Raw genomic sequence first — 23,570 nt, 5'->3', positions numbered from 1 at the left:
ATTATTGGGGGTGGGGGTAGGAAAGAGGCAAATTCAGGAAGCACACCACCCATGGTGATGACTACCCACACTCACCTCCAGGACAGTGCCTCATGGCCATCTTACATCTCCTGGATTCAGCGATGGTTGGACATGGTATTGTATCCTTTGCTGGCTTTTTAACAATTTGCCGTGTTCTGGTTTCCAGACCCCATTTAAATCCACATGTGCGATTATTTCTGCTGCAAGTTCCCCATTCACTCCAATGACCAACTTCACATCCTTCTAAATAAAGATGAAAAACAAAAAAACAAATACAAATAATTTGAAACCCATTTGCTCCACTATCATCAAATTTATACGCTCTCCCCATTTTCAGATTTTCCAAATTAAATTGCACAGCCCACACAAAGACCTATATTCACCTTTCAAACGTTAATTCTTTGAACCATGGAGTTACTTTCATTTATAATAATTGCCACATACGTAATTTTAAAACTAGTACTTTCAATCTGTCTTAACTCATTTTCTGAAGAGATGCTTCTGGTCCATTCTAAAACACTGGAATATATAATCTCTCAAAGGTTCAATAGCTAAAATCTACAGCCGAACATAGGATTTTTGTATGATGACAGAAGACAAAACTTTTCATGTCATTTCCGAATGCCCCCATTGAAATTCACAAATGTGTTAGTTTTACTTTGAAAGTAAGTGTTTGGGCCCGATCAGCATGGCTCAGTGGTGGAGCATCGACCTATGAACCAGGAGGTCACAGTTCCATTCCTGGTTAGAGCAGTAGGGGGCATGAAGGAGGCAGCCAATAGATGATTTTCTCTCATCATTGATGTTTCTCTCTCTCCCTCTTCCTTCCTCTCTGGAACTAACCAACCAAAACACACACACACTCATATGTATTTATATTTATGTGTATTTTAAAAGTAAGTATTTGATGAAAAGGATAAGGTTTTTGTTTTGCATTTTCTGATTATCTCAATTCTTTCATTGGGTGTCAGGAAACCACAGTATGTATTTCCTATTCCCTAAATTGGTGCTATATATTATGATAGTCTGAAAAGTAAACAGGTATGGTTAGGTATATGAAAAAAAATGTATTATTTTTTCCTATCATATCTGGTTTTAGCACCCCCTTTTATAAAATCATAAAGCGGAAAAGTGGGCTAGCCTACAATCTCCTTGGGTGAGGTTGGGGAGTAAAAGGATAAAAATTGGTAAAGTTAAGCCTCCTCATTAAATTCCCTATTAAAAAGCCCCTTCACACTACCAGGTCACGACTCAGGCCCAGGGTCCACACACAATACTTCAGCATTCCAAATCTTAGCAGACATGATCATGGCTACTCTTAGATGTTTCAAAGCTATTCAAGATGATTTGTATTCAGGACTCAATTTGTCATTTGTTTATCTTCGAGGGTTTCATAAGAGCTCCCATTGACTGTCTCTAAGGGGTATGGATCTTGCCTCTCAAAAGCAAACTCAGCATTCTCAATGTGCTCTTCTAGTGGCTTTCCAATGTTTAATAGGCTGTTGCCTGTATGTATGTATGTATTCACTCACACACAAATAGGAACATAAGTACACATTTCTTCATAAACCTCTTCTTTAAATGTATTCTCTGCAAACTTTTGAATATATAATTATTAGAGGCTTGGTGCACAGATTCGTGCACTGGTGGGGGGGCATGGCCTGTGGAGATTGGCCCGCTGTAGGAGCGCCACTCATCCTGGTCAGCCCCCTGTATTGAGTATCTGCCCCCCAGGTGATCAGTGCGCATCATAGAGACTGGTTGCCCGATTATTCTGGTCATTCCACTGTTTGGTAGCTGGGTTTTTATAGACCATTTTAGCAATATTTCTTGAGGAAAAAAAGTTCTCAATTTTATCTTAAGTCTCCATTTCAAGGAGATGAAAAGTATCATAATACATAGCTCTCTTGTACATCATATCAGATGTATAACATGCCAAATATAATTCAGGGATAGGTGCAGAGAGCTGAGAGTAGTGAAGATGCCATTGCACCTAAGAACAGATTCAGGCATTCATAATGACAGAGCTTTACCTTTTAATTGGTAGTATAAAAATCAAAACCATATAAAAACTATATAAAAACAGTGGAAAAAGTAGTATAAAAACCAAAGTATTTTCAAACACTCAAAAAATACACAATTTACAAAATGTGTATTTCTCATTATTATTCACAAATGGTATATATGTATATATTAAATTCTAGCTATATAAATTTAGTAAAGGTAAAACTGTTTTAATGCACTTTGCAACATATAATCAATCACTAAAATATATTTGGCACAAAAATTTTCTTCCCAATGATATTAAAAAAACAAATGGCTAAGAAGAGCCATAATTAATAGACATAACAAAAGTGAGAAAATCATTAATAACATGGTACTGCTTGAAATTTTTATTTTTATTTTAAACAAAATGTTTTTATCTAACAGATATTAATATTTTTTTAAAGTAAGAAATAGATGTATTACACATATGATAAGAAGCATTATCAGCATCTAAATAGTTTAATCTAGTAAATGTACAACTCACAAATTTTGTAGCAAGATGTAATATATAAAACAATCCAGTGTCATAATGCTTAAAGAATTCAGAAAGTCAGCCAAAAACTCAAAATAATTTTTAGTTCTAATTAACAGCAAGACAACCAATTTGTTATTAGGTTGAATAACCCAGTACGAATTTCCCCCTCCCCAAGAAACAGGTGTAAAAAGTTGCAGTTTGAAAGTTACACAAAAAACTACTTACCCACACATTCCATGGTTTCATCTAATGGTGCAAAACCATCTGGGCATTCATCAAAGCAACGGCCTCTATGTAAATAAAAGCCTGCTTTGCACTTGGTACAAAAGTCTTTGCTAAAGCAAGAATCACAGTTTTCTATTCTGCATCCTAAAAACAATTTTAAGGAGAAAAAGAGAAAATTTCAGTCAAAGAGAAATGCACTCCTTTTACAAATAAAACTTTCATAAACTCATCGGTCAGATCAGTTGAAATTCTAGTGGTCAGAGCAATATGTGTTCAACTCCTTTGTTTCCTAATGCCATCCCATTCTAAATCACTCCTACCTCTTGCAACAGCTCACCACATCAATAAGCTGAGACACAACTCCAGCCCAAGGCCCTGGGCAGCCATGAGACCCTTCTGAAATGTTTGCAACTCCAAATGGGATTAAAAAGGATGTAAAAGAAAAAGAAAACACCCCCAATACAAATTACATTGCTGCTGGGACTGAAATCTTCTCTGCTCTTCAAAGGATGTACAAAGGAAAACATACAAAGGGGGATAACTCTAATCAGGATCTTCTGTTTCTGGACAGTCAATTAAAATTCTGTTTATGTTGGTCAGTGCTGGCATTTACTTTCATCAAAGGGTTCCTTAACTTGGAGGGGTAGTTTAGGTCATTAGAATGGAAACACACACACACACACACACACACACACACACACACACACACACACAAAGTAACAATGTGCCAAAGGCTTTATATGCATTTCCATTTAGTGTTCATAAGAATCCTACAAGGAGGGCAATACTAGCCCTATTTTGCAAATAAAGAACTTGAGACTAAGAGAGATTAAGTCCTAGAGCTAGTAGTGGGTTCTGACAGCCCCCAAAACTGATTGCCTCCTACATCTGGGCTCCTTTTTCTGACCTGCTGACTGCATCTGGCAAGGAGCCATTTGTGAAGCAATGCTTTCAGGCCTGCTCCCTGTGGACTTGAACCTGACCAGCTCTGTGACTCCAGACAATTGCACGCCTCCCTGAGCTGCTGTTTGCCTCTGTATAAAACAGACATCACAAGGCTATTGTGAGAACTTGTAATAGGTAAATTGACTGGCTCATCATCTACAGATAGAAGCAAGAGTGGACTAGAAACACAATTTTTCCTAAACACACATTACAACAGGTGTAAAAAGAAGCAGAAATGTATCTTGTATTATAGGTGAGATTCCCGAATAGGCCAGTAACATATGGGCCAGAAGATAGCGGGGCTCGCATGGGGAAAAAGAAATATACTCTATACTGCTCTGCAGAGGAAAGGAGAGAAGGTTAACGGATTGGTTAATTGAAAGGTCAGGTTTTCAACAGATTATAGTTCATTATTACTCGCAACAGATTTAATTGATGGTAATTAACAGCACGTAAAGCTCTATAAAAACTCCATGGCATTGCTTATATTCATTTAACAAGCCTCAGAGTGCCAGTACTGTATTTAGAGCTCTCATGATTCAGCAAAGCTTTCAAATATATACTTCCTGTAATCAAAGGTAAAATGGAATAAAAACTAGTAACCAAAGCATGGACTCACTGAATATTAACATTTTGAAAATTGAGAAAATAAAGCCAGAAAGTTGAATTAAAGGCTAAAATATATACATATATGTGTGTCTGTGTGTATTTCATTAAAATAAATAATAATTACAGTTTCTAGACCTATAAAAAGACAATGGTAACTCTTCACCTTTCAATATTGAGTCTAAACAGCTCTTCATGTATCAAATGACCACCATGAAGCAGTTAGTTCAATTTCTAAAATGTTACCATATTTACAACTGGAAAACCAACTATGTGTGGGTGAAAGTCCATAGTCAAATTATCAAATTACAGTATTGCTCTTTTGGGGGAGGATGGTTGGGCACAGGATACTTTATCACCCTATAAAAGGTTCACTTGCAATCTTAAAAGCTGTAACGTATATTTTAACACAACAGTGGTCAATAGCTGGTCAGTCGCTTCTTCATCATGGTGAAAATACATGACCATCATGTCCACAAATTGCTAGTTTTCTTGCTGCTTTTTTGTTTTTTTCCTTTTAAAGCAAGCAGCCCTTCCTGTTAGCAGAATTATTTCCCAAGAAATAATGATAAACATCCCAAAGATACAACAGAACTAAAGGATGAAAAAGAACAAAGCACTTATATTTTAAAAAAAAAAAAAAAAAAAAAAAAAAAAAGGAAGGACTGCACACTTCATAAATCCTTTGTTATCTAGAAAGTCTGATTCTTCTTTAAAACATGACCTGCACCATTAAGCCTTTTGGCCAAAAAGTTATAACAATAAACATTTGGACTTAATTTGACAAGGTCCTTTGATGATTTTTCTTGTTACCTGTAACTCCCTTTCCTCATTCTGTTCCGAGTTTCTAATACCAGTCCAAGGAACGTGGAATTTCTGAAATACCTATCATTCTCTGTCAGGTCCCTGAGGACATCTTCAGACACAAATCCTGCTAGAAGAAAGCTTAATTGTTTGTCCTAAAATGTAAGTAGAACAAGAATCTGATGCGTTCAAATTGTTGACTATGACAACCATGAAAAAGCACGAGATGAATTATAAGCAGTGACTGTAAACATGAAGATCAATAGTTAAGAGAAGAAACCAAGTTGCAAGATATCTAGTGGATAATATAATAAAACCATATGTGCATGGTTGGGTATGAATAGCTTGGGGAATTTAATTTGGGAAAGGGTGGTAGAATTTTGAAATATGTTAAAATTATATATTTCTGAATTATATGAAGGCAAACCAAAGTTATTGTAATATGCATTGGTGACCTACTTGAATTTACAGGATATAAAACTTTTTTAGCATTCTAAAATAAATCCTTTTGATTTCAAGGTAGGAATGAATTAAGAAATATTAACCCATCCCAAATTTTTTTTTTTTTTTTTTTTTTTTTTTTTTTAGATTTGGGTGCATGAAATTACTCCCATTCTTCGATAATGCCGACCCTTGCTTTAGCCTTCAAATTACACCATCATTTGACCAACTCTCCACAGTACCCTTTATTTTCATATAGTCAATGACACATTTCTTCACTCCAGTCATAAGGAAAAGAACCTAATTATTTTTTTGTGCAGTAAAGTACTAGTAAACAAGAGCTTTGATTGGCGTCAAGTCCCAACATCACCAGAAGCTCTGCTGGCCTTCCTGATCTCAGTCACTCTTTGCCACAACATAAAACCAACGCCCGCAGCGGTACATTCAGCAGCCTGAACCGACTGGACTCACCTATGCGCAGACACCTATGAATCGAAAGCTTTCTAAAGCAGGTAACCTGGAGATCAACATCTGTACATGCTTCCACGCCCAAAAACCTTCCTCACTGCTCCAGCCTCTCCGCCCCCCGCTCCCCCAACCCATGCCCTCTTCTGCCATTTCTCCGGAAACTACCCCTTCTGCTTTGGAGAAAACCACTATTTGTGGGGCTTCAGAGCTCCCCTCAACTCACCCCAGCTACTCTACCCAACACTGCTTAAGCTTGTTATCCTTAAGTAATTGGGATTTAAATCTACTCTATTAACTAGTTCTTAACATAAGAATAAAACATTCTCATTATAAATTAAAAAATTCTGGACGCAGAAGGTTTCAAAGAGCAAACAGAAATGCCCTTTCTGCTTTAATGGCATAGCAGGCCTGCTTCTCAGAAACAGCAACTGTATTGCATTTCAGAAAAATCTCTATGTCAACTTCATAAATAAATGAGTTTTAAAATACCAGTGGGATCATTTAATAGACTGATAAACCTTAGAAAATTTTATGCTGTGTAAAAAAACAAAACAAAACAGGTATATCAAAGTTTACCAAACAGAGGTCCTTTCTATAAAAATCTGGGCTTTAAGTCCTCGCTCAGAAATATAAGACCCTGGGTTTAGCCAACTTACATGCTTCTAAATTACATGCCTCCTCAAAAATGCAATCCACGAAATGAAGACTGCCAATATCGGTTTGAGTAAAATTACTGTCCAAGTGAAACTGCCTCCAAATGCAGTCTGACGGGGCTGTCATTTGGCAAGAGGGGTTTACTCTGGCCAAGGCGTGGGGGGGGGGGGGGGGGGATAGGCCGGGCACCCCTTCTCCTGTCCTCCCACAGTACCCATATAGGCTCCATTATAACATTTTCAAATTATACTGTAGCTCAGTTCAACAGTTCATTCCAAACATTCCCAAAAAAACGTAGCATTGTGCCAGACCCTGAGAACATAAGATTGTCACACCCATTCCCTGTCCTGGAGGTGCGAACGCCGAAGGCAGGGGGCCCTGTGCGCTTCCAGGGCCTGGCCACACCGCGCAGTGGTTACCCGCTGGGCACCTCAGAGGCAGGGAAGACGGAGTCACTTCCGCCCAGCCATTACTTTCCCAGATTTTGTGTTCAGTCTGTGAATTCCTTGCTTCAAACACAGAGCCGGGCACGTGGTGGGGTTGTAATGCTTGCCCAGTGCACCCATGGGCATGCCACTTAAAAATGCAATTCCTTTGTAGCATGCAAAGGCTCATTTGAATGCTTAGCTTGAGATTGCTTACAGATGCACTGTAGATACCTTTAAAAAAAAAAAAGTTGGTTGGTTGCCGTAAATCGTATTGGAGGAACAAACAGTGAAATACCTATTTAGAAATAGAAAACACCATTATAATTGAGAATGTCAACCCTGAAGAGTGCCAGGCAATCTGCGCTATAGACGTTGGAACCTCCGCTGAGCAGGTGTTAGAAAGACAGAGGGAAGGCGGAGATCTGGCCATGACCACCAGGCATACCGAGGCAGTGAAGAAACGTCACACGCATATATGATGGGCCCCAGGCAGAGAGGCTGGGACGAGCTGGAGGTTAAAGGGCGGGGATGGTTACTTGGGCTCAGATTGCTATGGGCAGGGAATTTCACTTCACATGTAGTTACAAAAAAAAAAAAAAAAAAAAAAAAAAAAAAAAAAGGAAGTAAGACTATCAGTTATTTGTGTGGTTTTCAGTGTTTGAGTAACAATAAAAGTGAAGTTAGGTTCAAGATTCGGGCTTGCTTTCACTATTGTAAAAATTCTTGAACCTGAGAGTAACATGGCAGAGATGGTATCTGGTTTGTTCCCTCACTTCAGCCAGTAAAAGCCATGAGGAGCCAGGCATCATGATGGATCACTAAAGGCACGGGTTGAAAAAGCACGCCAGCATCCTCAGGCCACTAACGGGAACTGTCCCAGGCGGCGATGAGATGACAAGCTGACTGCTCTGAGTGCACACAGAGTGAGCGAGCTGGCGAGCCCTTGTTTTCAGGAAACGAAGCTTCCTGGAAGCAGGAAGAAGGTGATGGTAAGGAGAGGCGCCCAGAGCCTCAGCACTCTAAGAGGAAACAGCCGTGGAGAGAGGAGTTCCATGAATCAGTAGAGCCCACAAGCTGAGTTGAGATGAAAACTGAGAGAAGCCACAGGTCCGCCATTATCCCCTCTGCCTGCAGTCCCACAGCGCGGACGGTCTTGGCACACGGGCAGCGTTCGTTTTGGTTATCTTACCAGCAAGGCCTAGATGACAAGAACCATCTCTTCACTGAGTATCTCAGCATGGCCAATTGTATAAACAGAAAACGAAAGCCCTGAAGTGAAAGCAGAGAAAAATCAACGTTTGCTAAGCCCAGCCGTGAAGACACGCACCAAGGAAGCAGCCCTTCCCGTTAGTTCTTGGTCACGGGCTGTGGGCTGCAGGCTGCGCTGGCACACCCTGGTTGCCTGGCTGCGGACTGATCCTCAGCTGCCCTTTATTGTCAGACTACCAGCATCTCAATTCCCAATGAGGCAGACGCTGCCCTCCCCACCCCCGGGGGAGGTGGGGTGGGGGTGGGGCATTTTTGTCTTCAAGTGCAATGACAAGAATCCAAGAGCACCAAGGCCTTCCCTGGAAAACCTTATGTGGTTCTCTGCTCAGGGTGTACTAAAATCTGTACAGAAATGAAGGCAACAGGTTGTTCCAAAAGGCATACGAAATTAGACCTTGAGCCAATTTTTTTTTCAGATGGAAACTACTAGACTGTGCAACTTCATATGAGATTTCGTAAAACTGTTTAAATATTTTTAGGTTTCTCTGAAAACTTCAAATAATCCCGTTTAACATTCCTTCTCAAAACTCCTAATGATTTATAAATATACCAAAATACAATTTTTTTAAAGCTTTATGTTAACAAAACCATGTATTTCTAATATGTACTATGGCAGTAATCCCATTAGAGTTGGGACTGATGAAAACTATGACCTAAAATCTAAAAAAAAATTACATTCCTTGCAGTAATCTGTAATAATTTTAACAAATAAAATGGAATTTTATACATATTATATTTTAATTAATATAATAATCATATATATATATATAAATATATATAGTATATTTACTAAAAAAAAAATAGCATTACCTTTAGTAAATTATCTCTACCTTTGTTTTGGTATGCAGCTAAACAAACTGACTATCGATACAATCATTTATTGAACACCTGCATGGGAAGTCTGTACTTCAAACATTAGGAACCAGGATTTAGGAAAACTGAGATGTAAATGCAATATTAGATCTCAGGGTAGAGATGGAGGTGGGGAAATTACATCATCTGTGAGTTCCTTACCGCCAGATAGGAGCGGGAAATGCCTAACCTATCTACATCAGATGAAAGTTCAGAGTATCAAAGATGAGAACAAAAGAATAGGTAAAAGGTGCCACCTAAAATGTGTATCACTCCCTAGAGCCCAATAAGCCTACCCTTCAATAGATACCATTCGAAAGGTGCAGGGCCCCTTTCTGAGCACAAGGAAGCTGTTCGGTTCCTCAACTGCACTGACGGTGGTCTGTCATGGCCATTAGGGCCGTGACCACAAGGATGGCAAGATCCTGCCTTGGCAGTTACTTTCATCTCCAAATGGCAATTAGGTAAGATGAGTGGACTCCATCCAGAAATTTACATATTATTTTTCAGATAGCTATTAAGTTCTATCTTATATGCCAAAAAGTGCCCTTTATTTCAATCTCTGAGAATATATCGATATATGCTATCAAGTGTGTGTTTTTTTCCTCCTGACTCATTTTAACTTAGCATAACAACGGTTCATTAACATAAAAACCCCAAATTCAAATTTATGAAATATGTTGCTGGTAGTTTCACTGCAGTAGTTGAATGTTTAAAAAATGATAGCTTGCCCACCCACACACAGAAAGAAAAAAAAATCTGAAGAAATATTAAAGCTTGTGCAAAATTGTGTGGTCAAGTAATGAAGAACTATAAAAAACGTTCAAGTGATGCATATTTGAAATCATTCTCAAAACAACCAAAATTAAAACTTGGACGCATCTGCTGGGACTTCAGGAGTAGGTGTTTCAGACGGGTGTTTTTTCTCCATTTAAAGGTTGTGAAAGAGGAGGACAGCTACGTCAAAACAAAGTAGGAAGGGAATGTGATAACAATAAAAGTGGTTTTAAAATTACAAATGAAATTAATATCTCTTATCAGATGTTTAATCCCTGGCAGTAGCAGCTCTCCCGTCCTGGTTACTCCTTGTGCTTTTCCTTTTTTGGTGACTTCTCACCCTTTCACGTTAGACGGAAGCAGAGTACTTTAATAAACCAGACTTGAGTCTTAGTTGCATTTTTTAAAACATGGAAAAAAAGCAGAGCTCTCTAACCAAATGGAAAAGCATACGTAAACTAATATATGCCCAACCTCCACCCAAAGAAAACAAAAGGAATCCCTTAATCCCTTTACACGCCAAACAGGCGAAAGCAGGAATCAGCCAACTCTTCCCGTAAAAGACCAGATAGTAAATATCTTAGGCTGGTGGGCCATAGGATCTCTGTCTCAAGGACTCTGCTCTGCGGTAAGAACAAAAGCAACTGTAGACAACGTATAGATGATTGTGTAGCTATCTCTGATAAAACTTTATTTATGAACACGGAACTTTGATGTTAATATTATTTGTATGCATTGCAAAATATTGTTCTTACTTTGATTCCCCTCCAACCCTGGCCAGTTAAAAACCTAAAATCTACTAATTCAGGGGTCCTCAAACTTTTTAAAGTGGGGGCCAGATCACGGTCCCTCAGAGAGCTGGAGGGCCGGACTATATGAACTACTAATTCCTACTGTAACACCTTGGCTGCGAGCTCACTGGCGGGCAGGATCAGACTCCCCTGGGGGCTGCATGTGGCCCTCCGGCCGTAGTTTGAAGACCCCTGTAAGGGCCCCACATAAACGGGGGTGGGGGTGGGGGGGGGCAGGCCAGATTATGGCCACTAGTCTTGGTTTGCTGACCCCCAAAACTAGAGAATGATTGATAAATGCATGAGGCACATCAGAGGGAAAAGGTAAAAAAGAAAAGGGTTTAATTCTGAAAACATAAAATGGTAGTATTGAAGCTTAGGGTGGCTTCGTGACTCTGCCATCTTTCAAAAGCACAAACCGGTCTTGTCATTTCCCCACTTTAAAACCCTTCAGTGGCTCCCTGTCACTTCCAGATTCAGATCAAACCCTTGATTTTAAAACACAAGATCCTTCTTGTTAGACACACCCATCCGTTGCCTTAGCCTCACCTCTATGTGTGCCTTTCATCCTATCCATTCGGGTTTCCTCTGACCTCCCCACACCAAGATGCTGTGATAGCACTTCTTCTGTCGTTGTGGTTACTATGTTCATCACAAAGACCTCCTCCCCATTAAATCAGGGTCCCATACAGATAACAGATAATGTGTTCTGTTCTATATTCACAAGTCCATCACACAGGTAACGATCTATCTGCAGAATGACTAACAAATTTCCTATCAGTTTAGAATACTGGAAAGAGTATAAGGAAAGAGTCCACCTTATACATTTTAATGCAATTGCATGATTTTGTTACAAATAAAAATACTTTAGATTAAGAAGAGCTCCGTTTCCAGTTTAGGCACCAATTTATTATATACTAGATTGAAGCTCTTACGTCTCATTTTTTTTTTTCATCTCTAAGAAACAAAAACTATGCATATCCCTTAACTGTAAACTTAATAAAGATGAGAGTTGGAGAGAGAGACTGTACACTGCAGAAACTAGACCTAAAAATCCATATAAAGTCACAAAGAGATCAATATTAAAGAGGTAACTGCCAACAGCAGATATGATAAATATTAGAGAGGTAACTGCCAACAGCAGATATGATATGAGAGTAAAACATTGATAGGCTGCCTCCTGCACACACCCCACAGCAGATCAAGCATATAACCCTGGCACATGCCCTGACTTGGAATCGAACCAGCAACCTTTAAATGCATGGGACAACACACAACTAATAGAGCCACCCCAGCTAGGGCTCTCTAGAAATTTTTTTTACAGACTCATGAGCGTTACTAGAACTAGGAGGCTATTATTCCAGAATGTGTTAGGTAATTTGCCTAAGTTCACAAAGCTAGTTACTGCCAGATCTCAAATCAGAGCCCAAAGATCCTACCAACCCAGTGTTCTTTTAAAGATGTCATCTACCACAAACAGATTTCTCTGTTTGAAGATAAAATCTGTCTTAAATTCCTTAATAGGATTTAAAATACTTAAACTGACCACTCATTTAAGGGGGGGAAAAAGTCAAAGAAACTGAGCTTTGTCTAATACTAGGTTTGGAAATGAGCATAATAGTTTTGTCTATATCACGTGGTTTGATTTTTGAAGAACAGTATAATGCCCCCGCCCCTCCTCCAAAGAATGTTCCATTGGAGTCTGAGACTTTGAGGCTACCCTGCTACTGACTCATTGTGTGACTTTGAAAAATTATTTCCTTTATAAACATCAACATGCAAATTTTGGGGGGCAGGAGTGGCAGGAACAGGGGAGAAGGGAGGGAGACAGGTAGAATAGAATCAATTAGGTCTCCCCCAGACCTAGGTGCATAATTTTTTTTATTAGTTTAAGGAAACGTCTACATGCCTGAAAGAGGACTTACAGGGCTGTGAAAAGACACACACATGCACACACATGCACACATGTGCACACACTCACAGGTCAGAAACTGCAACACTTTTTGCACTCACTTACATTAAGGACAACTCTGGAAAACCCATTCTCACACATAGATACCTTTTCAAGGCTGATTTACACTCACTGTTCCCTCTCCATTTCTGAGAACACAGATCAACATAGACAAGCTGTGCCTGATAACCTCTACATGGGAGCATCTCTCTAAGGAAGACCCTGTGATACACGATGAGTACTGTTGAGTGACCGTCCATACTAGTTTGCCCAGACAGTTCTGTTTTACACCCTATATCCCTGCATACGTTTAAGAGGAGCACACTGCACTCCCCAATGTGAGTGACACATTAGATGGTCACCCTAACATCCATACAGCATGTAAAATGCTAGACCTAGAACTTGAGATAAATTTCAGGGGCTATTTACATTCTTGCCTCATCTTCCTTGTGCAGTAAAAGTCTAAAATAAAAAAGCCATCTAAGTAGAAATCCATTTAATGATGAACCCATCCTCCTATGAAGTTCAAAAACTATCAAAGACAAATAGCCCAAATCATACAGCATAATGATAAGGTAATTCTTTGCAAAACTTAGCCAGTCTAGCCCTAGCCATTTTGCTCAGTGGATAGAGCTTCAGCCTGCAGACCAAGGGGTCTTAGTTCCATTCCAGTCAAGGGCACTGCCTTTTATTGGAATGGAACTAAGACCCCTTGGTCCGAAGGCTGATGCTCTATGGATACTCCCTGGCCTGAGCCCTGGTTAGAGCACGTGCAAGAGGCAACCAATCAATGTGTTTCTCATGCATCAATATTTCTGTCTTTCCCTCTCTCTTCCATTCTCTATAAGAAATCAATGGAAAAAATATCCTCAGGTGAGGATTAAAAAACAAACAAGCAAACAAACAAAAAACTAGCCAGTCTATTGATACCTGTTGTGAGTTATGCCTCTTCTAGTTATTAATCTAAAACAATTTCATGAAATGGAAGTAGATGCAAATTTTCTCTAAGCCTATATTTCTATCTGTGCTGATTGCAAAACTATTCACCCAGTCACCTTAGCCAGGAACCATAGGATCAAATTTAATTCTTTCTCTTCGCTCTGCCAAATTAGTTACTAAGTCCCATTGACTATTTTTATTTTATTTTTTGATTGAATTTATTGGGGGTGACATTGGTTTGCAAAACCATACAGGTTTCAAGTGTGCAACTCACTAAAACATCTTCACACTGCATCATGTGCCCATTTCTCCAAAGTCTCTTTCTGTCCCCATATTCTCCCACTCTGCCCACCTCCACCTACCCCCAACCCCTTTCTCTCTAGCTATCACCACTCCGTTGTTTGTGTCTTCATGTGATATTCAGGTTTTTTTGCTTAACCTCTTCACCTTCTTTCACCCAGCCCCCACACCCGCCTCTCCTCTGACAGTTGTCAGTCTGTTCCTTATGTCCATACCTCTGTTTCTATTTTGTTTGTCAGTTTATTTTGTTCATTATATTCCATATATAAGTGAAATCATAAGGCATTTGTCTCTCTCTGACTGGCTTATTTCAGTTAGCATAATTATCTCCAGGTTCATCCATGCTGTTGCAAAAGGTAAAATTTCCTTTTTTTTATGGCTGAATAGTATTCCATTGACTATTTTTAAAGTCTCTGGAATTCATTACCCACAAACCTTTCATCAGAACACTATTTCCAATTCTTGATTGTTAAAGTACCCTTCCTGTACTTTCTATTCTTCTCCAATTCATTCATCTCCTTCACTTCTGCCAGAATTATCTTAAATAAAACCATTTCTTTAGTCCATTTCCTGCTCAGAACTGTCAGAAAATATCCAGATCTCTTCTCATGGTACTCAAGACCATTATCAATTGCATTCAAACTCCACTTTGCATCCCCAATTCCAACCACATTTCCCATTAAGCACATCATATTATTCAATGGTTCTCATCCCAAAGATGGTACTGCTTTCCTAGGTGTCTGGAAATGTTTGGGGACAATTTTTGCTTGTCACAGTGATTTGAGGGCACACAAGACATTTAGTGAGCATGGACTAAGGATAAAAAAGGCCCAACAATGTAGGACAAGATGCCTTACCAAAATGCCAAACACATTATTTTTACACGTGTGGCTCCTTCTTCCTAGAATCTATTTAACCTCCCCTCCACTAGTTCTGCCTCCATTCAAAATAATATTGTAGTTGGATGATACAATTCAAGCTCTCTTCTTATTCAAAGAGCATAACTGATTTAATAGTCACAGCGTTTTAATGGGAGATAATTAAATCACTCCCACAGCACACCAGCTGCCTGCTGATTAGCACAGTGTATTAAATTATGATCAAACTTCTTACCCACCTTCCATTTCACTCCATGTTCCCCTTCTCCTTATCCCCTCTATTCCCTAGAATTTGAACTCCTTTAATAAGTGGGTATTCCTTTTTCAACTCTAATTTCTACTGTTTTATAGTATCTATGAATGATTTTTGGATTAAAAGATGAAACATTGCACCAGCATTCCCATATATATATATGTTAAAATGCCATTTCTTAATAAGCTTTTTTTTTTTTTTGGTAGCTGTTAAAGTTAGAATACTTTGAAGTAAATGAAATATTTTATTTACATCTTTTATCAGTAATGGTGCTTTACAGAACTTCAAAATGAATGTACTAAATTAACATTAGACTAACTAAGGTATTACAAACTCAGGCAAAAGAGAGAAAATAAGCTACAAATACTGTGGGATAAACTGGGAAAAACATTCCCAGTTAAAAAAACAAAAGGTATTTAAGTTTTTTTTTTTTAAGTGCTGCATAAGCATTACAAAGATCTGCCTAATTAGCTTATGTATTGAGATGACTGTTATAAAAAAAATTACTTAATCTTTAAAAAGTGTGTGCAATATACTTCGACACAAAAGATATATTTAAAGTGATCTTACCTCAACCCACTCAATTTTTTAAATTTGAAGTTTACATTTTTCTTTAATATTTATATGTTAAAGATATATCCTTGTAGTAAAAAATTTCAACTTAACTCCCCTATGTTGCATAAACAGTAAAAGAGGGTAGACAAAAGTCAAATGCTCACGTGCACATCTGTTCATATCTGGGGCTCGGTGTCCGTAGTAGCCTGATGGGCAGGAATGCAGGCACTCTCCATACTGGCGCATGCCTTCTCTTCGAAGAAAGAAGAACAACTTCTGTTGACATCGGCTGCACCCATTGTCCTTTGAACAAGACAAGCAACCCTTGCAAGTGGGATTTGATACATAACTAGCTGTAAAAGAAAACAAAAACAGAAAGCATGTTTACATGTAAATTGGATGAGGCTGGTCAATATGATATGCTGTGTAGACAAGTATCTCTTGTTCTTTTATTTTCATTGCATAGAAAATCCAAACAAGATAACCTCTGCAACCTCCAATAAAAATGATTAATGCACAGCCAGAAACAGAGATGAAATGGCTTTGGCAGAAGAGGTGGTGACTGGGGAGAACCCAACTCATTGTAATTTTCAAGGTTGTGTAAGAACAGAGCCCACCTCAAGCACAAAGACCCTGTGGCATGGTATTTGGAGAAATAATTTATGACTCTTTTGTGAAAGAGAACGCCTTTACCGAAGGAACATGTCTAGGAGGAGTTTGCTGAGTGCTTCCTGGTCTTCAGTTTCACTACATATTTGAAGAGGCAATATCAAGGATACCCAAATCCCAAACTTTGCTTCATTAAGAGAGGCTTTGGAAGATCTACATTCATAGCAGCGGGCTTACAAAGGCTCTCTGGACCATAGTCATCACAATCTAAAGCTGAAGCTGCACTTACTTTCAGTTCAGAAGTGACCCAAGAGCCCTTTATCATCATAAATCACACTCCATAGGAGAACAGAGAATTACAGAACCAGGAGAATCAACACAAAATGAAAGGCTTTCTGTTTTGTCCTGTTTTTATGTATCAGATGCCAACTTTCATCTTGATCACAAAGCTTAAAGAGTCAACAAATTGTTCTTCACATTTTTTAAAGCTATTCTTAAATCATTAAAAGCATTGCTTTATTTACTTGAACCTTGACTGGTTTAGTGAAAACGAATTAGGGAATACTTACCTGAGTCTCTATCTTAGATATCTTTATAACCCCTACAGATGTGGAGTTCTCTTAAACCGTCCTGATGTGAGCCACACCCACCTAAGTGCTCACTCTTCCTCTCCCCCAATCTTCTTTAGTCATTAACAGTGCTCCTCAGTGCTGAAGAGCAGGATTTGCAATTTGAAGCTTCAGGCTCCAAACCGCAAATAGGCGTTTTAGTTGAACTAACCATGCCCGGTGTCTAGTACCCTAGTAGCCTTCTTGCTGTAAATCAATAACTTAACAATTTAAGAAAAACTTCTTCATCTGTAATATGGTGACTATACCAATCTCTGTAATCTAAAGTCAGTCAAGAATAGACCTTCTGACCAAGGTAATTTATTTTGCCAGGATTGTAATAAGTCAAATGGCTCTGCCTATTGCTTTGAGTTTTAATTCAAGGGTGCAGGTGAATAAACAGATCTTAATTCCCAGCTCGGATGACATGTTTATTTGCTCTCTCTGTAAGTTTCAACTTTTCCTACCCTACAGCCTGCTGAGACCCAGAGCCTCATCATTCCAACCAAAACACTGTTCTAAAACTAGACCCACCCAAAATCCTAAAGATGAAATATATCGCTCAAAACACAAAAAATCCTCAAAATGATGTTAGTGGTATTAACACAAATCCACACATATTTCCAAAGGAATGTGTGGATATAGAAAACAAGGAAAATCAGGAGGCAGAAATCAGGTGATACTACCTATGTCTCTAACAAGAGCATCAAGAGAGAAACAAATTAGTAGAACTTCTTATTTTTGATTCCTCTTAAATTGCAAAGTAAGTTTTTGTGTTTTGTTTTTTGTATAAAACTTGGTATTTTAAGTTTGATCCTTTGTTAAATCAAACTCAGTTATTCCATAGAGCATTCCGTGTAGGTGTTGAATGTCCATCTGTTTCTAATATAATCCTAACACTTTCTAAAAATGCTCCCCTGTTTCTGGAGTTAGCCCTGGCCAACCGAGAAGAAATCTAAATTCCTTCTCAGTGAAGGCATCCATTCCTGACAAAAGGCACAGGTTTCTCATTTTGAAAATAATGGGACTGAACAATGGGCAGTTGGCATCTTAGCCTTACTCCATATTTGCTGGTTAGATAACGTTACAAGGTCAATAGATTTTTAACAATTAATAATCATGATGAACTTAACTATCAAGCTTATTATAAAACTGCTAATGTTTGTCTCTGCCCAATCCCAAATTCAAGATCTATAATTAAAGACAAGAACCCTATCTCTAGCACCAATAATAGGAACTTGCATGTTGGATCTTATACAAATCAAGATGAGCATAGATCCTCCCACTAACTAGAGCTTGGCAACATTGGGGTAAAAGTACAATCCTGTAACCATGTGTATCACCACGCTCAAACTCAACTAAGCAATTAGGCCATGAATTGAGCCACATAAGATTTGACCAATGAGAAATGCCTATCTTAGGACATTTTCCTTAGTTTCATATGAAATTGTAAGTATTTATAGAAACTATCACCATAAAATATGTAATCTGACCTTTGATACTGACAACAAATTTTAACATCCTAGATGTTCACCATCATGCCCTAGACAGAAAATAAATGCTAAAATTAACAATGTTAATAAACAGAGATACATTTCTACATGTCCACGAAAGTTTTAGAGGACTAAATTAACATGAATTTAATCCAGAAAAAAATTGAGCATAATAAGGACAAATGTACCAAAAACTCCAAAATTATAGAACTTTTATAATTAAACCATTATTTTCTCAATCTCTTTTTATCTTTTGTCATAAATTCAATAGATAATACTTTTATATCAAAAGCTTACAAAACTAACCTCCAAATACTAGCTTTGAAAAATCCATTATTGTGGTGAAGGCCTGGGGGAATGGAGGGGACTAATGGGAGGAAAATGGTACTTTCAACAATAAAGATAAATTTTAAAAAGAAAAATCCATTATTAATTGGTTGTTTGAAAATGTTATTTAATTATTAATAATAATACCATTTTATGCACTTAAAATATGTTAACTGGGGATAAAAGACCTGAAATATCCTTACCTCTAGATGTATCCCTTGAGAAAATAATATTTCTAAAAATTTACAAGTCCCTCAAAATATGGAAATTATCTCTAGAGATGAATATCATTAATGACAACAGGATTAAAGGTCTTTAATAGGATGATTTTGCTTCGTCTATGAAAACTCAAATTAAGCTACTAGGAGATTTTAAAATATGAAGAAAGAGAGATAAGTCACAGATTTATTTTTTAACACATGAAGTGCTACTATCTTCTAAAACAAAACATGTGCAATAGTTAAAAAAAAGAAGTATGGAGGGACTGGAGAGTATTATGCTAAGCGAAATAAGCCAGTCAGAGAAAGAAAGTATGACATGCTCTCACTCATATGTGGAATCTAATGAACAAAATAAACTATTGAACAAAATGGACCCAGAGACATAGAAGCATGGAACAGACTGTGGCATCTCAGAGGAAGGGAGGGTGAGAATGGGTGGGTAAAGATCAACCTAAGAACTTGTATGCACATATGCATAATCCATGTGCACAGACAATAGGGTGGTGGAGGCCTGAGCCGGGGAGGGGGGGGGGGAGGAGAGAGGGGGGAAGGAGCAGGAGCGAACTATAAGGAGTTAATGGGAGGGGGAAAAAGGACATATGTAATACTTTTGATAACGATTTTTTTTAAACATGAAGAAAATTATCATAATTATGCTTCTTACTACTCTGCAGTGCCAGCACCATTTGAGCCATAATCCTCATGGATGGGCACACCGCAGAAGTACATTTACAATCACAATTAACCATGGCCATAGTGTGGCTCACTGGACAGGATATTTTGCACACAGGGAAGCAGAAAGCTTCAAGTCTGATTTAACTAAGATATCCCAGGGATACTCAATTACTATAGGTCAAAGAAAGATGAATCAAGATATGGTTGCAAAATAAATGTGGATAGAGTCTTACATGTGTCTGTCTGAGGGCACAACAGACTTATCAAGAACGTGCTAAACATTCTGCTTTTCTTTTTTCTTTTTTTAATATATTTTATTGAACAGAGAGGAAGGGAGAGGGATAGAGAGCTAGAAACATCTTTGAGAGAGAAACATCGACCAGCTGCCTCCTGCACACACCTTACTGGGGATGTGCCCGCAACCAAGGTACATGCCCTTGACTGGAATCGAACCTGGGACCTTTCAGTCCGCAGACCGTCGCTCTATCACTGAGCCAAATCGGTTTTGGCAACATTCTGCTTTTCACTGAACGTGTCACACACATCATCAACATCCAAGACAGTCTGTAAAACTGGAGGAGATTGTACATATAGTGCCAGGTGGATAACAGGAAATATTAGAAGGAACTCTTTGTAAAGTATTTGTTTGTACCACTGTGCTGTACATCTACAACCAATGCAAAATAAATTCTGAAAATAAACTAATATAAAAAATAAAATTTTAAAAATTCAAGAGCTGGCCAGTGTGGTTCAGTGGTTGAATGTCAATCTACCTAATATGAATCAGGAGGTCACAGTTCAATTCCCAGTCAGGGCACATACCCATATTGCAGTCTCCATCCCCAGTAGGGGACATGCAGGAGGCAGCTGATCAATGACTCTCATCATTGATGTTTCTGTCTCATTCTCCCTCTCCCATCCTCTCTGAAATCAATAAAAATATATTTTTAAAAATTTCAAGGTAAAAAAAATCTAGAGGAGATTGAAAGCATGTACTAAAGCAAACAATCATTACAGACATTAGAGGAAAAATAACTTTGGTTCAACACATTTTACCTTGAGACAAAGCAGTATTCCTTCAATACAGTTCACCCAAAACGTAAGCAGCGGAAACAGATGTAGGTTGCACATCTGGTGGTGAGAGCCACGGATTCCCCAGAGCTTCTGAATGCACATCAATTGTAATGTAAGATGCTCCAGTGCTTTCTATCTGCCTCATCAGGCCCTGGTCCTCAGGGCTCAGCACCACAGAGGGCGCTAAACAGCACTGTGACATACCAGTTCTATGCACTGGTCAAGAGTCAGCCACCTCTCAGCCTGTGCCAGAGTGAGGAGCTCAAGTATGATAGAACATAAGAATTCAAATAAATTAAATGTAATTCAGAAATTCTTCAGAAACATGCTAGTACCCAAATTTAAGTAGAAAGACAAGACACACATACAAAAGAAGTATGTATAGACCCTGATTTTAAAAAATTGCCATCATGAGCCTTCAGTTTAGCATATACAATGAATTTTTCCTAATTAACACTCACTCTGGAAACCAAACCCTATAAGAATTATTCCTTTGTAGGTCTCTCCTACAAACTCTGACACAAAAACAAATCTTACTGCATATCCCAACACTAGATGTTAGTTCTGATAGGTCATTGGGGGAGGGAGGGAACACTCATCACAAAACTAAGCTATGAAAGCAGGCAACATATGCCACCAGAATCATGGGCTCTTCGGCTTCTGCAACTGCTGACACCAGTAACATTAACTGATAAATTTGGGGGTAGGGGAGGAAAGATGGTTTGAGACTACTTTTTCCCAAAGTTATATGATGTTTTAAAGCAAGGTAAAAATCATATCTTACGTTATATAAAGAAAGCCACCTGTTTACATCTGTGAAAGAGAAAAAATTTACTCCATGAAACTGTTCTAATGCCAAAAGAATAGTAAGCTTCTAGTTAGAATGTGTGTGATCCTATAAGCAGTAGCTAGAAACTGCTGTGTCATATGGATTACTCACGCCAAGGGCTGGCTTGAACTTTCCCAATATATTTAAAAGACCCCGTGGAAATGCTGACAGACTGTTGATGCAATGGTAACTCCAACATGAGCAAATCCAAGTATATACATTTCTGAAGATTGTGAAACCACCACGTTCACATAGTTGCCTGTTTACACAAGGAGATAATCCAATTATCCTATATAATAAAAGGCTAATATGCAAATAGACCGAAAAGCAGAATAACCAAACAACTGAACAACTGGTCGCTATGACTTGTGTTGACTACCAGAAGCCATGAGTGGAATATGGAGGGCATTGGCCATGACAAGATGGTGGAGCAGGTGAGCGGGGACGCCAGACCAAGGTGGGATGCCAATTGCTGTCATCAAGTCTCAGGTGGTTACTGAAAATTCTTTGCTACTGCGCATCGCCCTCCCAGTGCTTGCACCCGCTCCTGGCGCAGGCCCCGCTTGCACCTGGTGCTAGCACCTGGCACTGGCTCCAATTGCTCGATGCTGTCAGTGGGTGTGAGCGGTGGCTGCTGGCCCCAATCGCCCCTAAGGGCTTTTCCAACTCCCCCTGCTCCTGAGGGGAAAACAGGGCCAGCAGCCACTTCTCACACTCACTGTTGGTGCCCCAGTGCTGGTCCCAATCACTGGGCACCATCAGTGCTGCAAGCAGCGGCTGCCAGCCCTGATTGCCCCTGATGGCTTCTCCACTTCTCCCTGCTCCTGAAGGGTAATTGGGGCAGTAGCTGCCACTCGCAGCCACTGACTGCACCTGCCCCGCTCACACACAATGCTGGCACTGGCCCCAATTGCTCTAATCCTTCAGCAGGTGCAAACAGCGCAGGCACTGTCAGTGAGTGGGAGCGGGGCTGCTGGCCAATGGGTGGGGCTGGAGTGGGAGGGGTTAGGCAGGGACATGGAGGATGGGCCAAAACCCACCCCTGTGTCTACTGTAGCCTCGCAGCCCAGGGTTCCTTTCAAGGTGCACAAATTCGTGCACTGGGCTCCTAGTTTAAATATAAAAAACAAGGGGGTCACAAACAGAGCCAGATATTTACTCCATAAAGTTCTTAAATAATTTTTATATTAACACTGTTCCAAACTAGTTTTGCATACTTCCTAAATACTGTAACATAAGTGCCATAGTGTCTGACCTACCCACTGCCCAGAGGAAAAAGTCTTCCCCTCCTGCCTAGCCAGATTAAGTTTTTTTGTTTTTTCAAAGGCAGGAGGGATAGGATGGAGTCTATCTAACGTATATTCCCATCATGTACAATCTGTTCGACTACCCCTCACATACCACCCATTTCCTAGAACAGAAATTTGTTTGCCAACTCCTGCTTCTTCCACTCTTTTCATTTTAAAACAATAAGTGGAAAAGAAACTGGATGGTTTGTTTGGTGTCATAAACATAGCCCTCAAGATGAATCCGTGTCATAACTAACCAGATTAAAGGCTCCATGTGTTTTAGATGTGGAAACTCCCAGGGGTCAGACCACTGTTTTAAAATTGAGAATGAGCCCTCTGTTAGCTACTGTCCTAGAGAAAGGTTTCTTCAAACAAAGATAATAAATTTTTGCTTAAGTTGCCTTAATGAAAAGCACAATAACAAACCCTTGGGGTTGACAAAGAGTATTATGCAAGAGTTATTCAGGAATAGACTCAGATGCAAAAAAAAAAAAAAAAGAAAAAAAGAAAAGAAAAAGGGGAAAAAAGTGAAAGCATTATTATATTCAATGTAGGTCACTTGGTAAAAAATATCACATATGTTAACAAAACTCAGAATGATTTCAGTACTGAATCTTCAGACCTACACAGGATTTCATTCCCAATCGTTTTTTAATCAATTGCCTGCATTTAACATTTATAAGCAGTTGGTTTTAACATGCTTTATTGATTTGCCAACTTCACAACAATCTATACATTAGAACTACTTTGAAATCTGGCTTCTTAAC

General features: G+C 38.9%; 1 protein-coding gene across 1 annotated transcript in view; it reads right to left on the bottom strand.

Moving 5' to 3' along the window:
• Positions 1-23,570, bottom strand: part of RSPO2 (R-spondin 2) — a 132,613-nt gene that overhangs the window by 48,181 nt on the left and 60,862 nt on the right. The window contains exons 4-6 of the mRNA XM_084864469.1: positions 15,843-16,031; positions 2,768-2,911; positions 76-264 (exon numbers count right to left, since the gene is read on the bottom strand). Of these exons, the coding sequence (XP_084720595.1) occupies positions 76-264; positions 2,768-2,911; positions 15,843-16,031 (522 nt within the window). The remainder of the gene's footprint in view (positions 1-75; positions 265-2,767; positions 2,912-15,842; positions 16,032-23,570) is intronic.

Source organism: Pipistrellus hanaki (genome assembly GCF_964339955.1).
Source record: "Pipistrellus hanaki genome assembly, chromosome: 17".
In the NCBI taxonomy this organism is placed as follows: Eukaryota; Metazoa; Chordata; class Mammalia; order Chiroptera; family Vespertilionidae; genus Pipistrellus; species Pipistrellus hanaki.
This window is presented reverse-complemented; position numbering and strand designations above follow the sequence as displayed.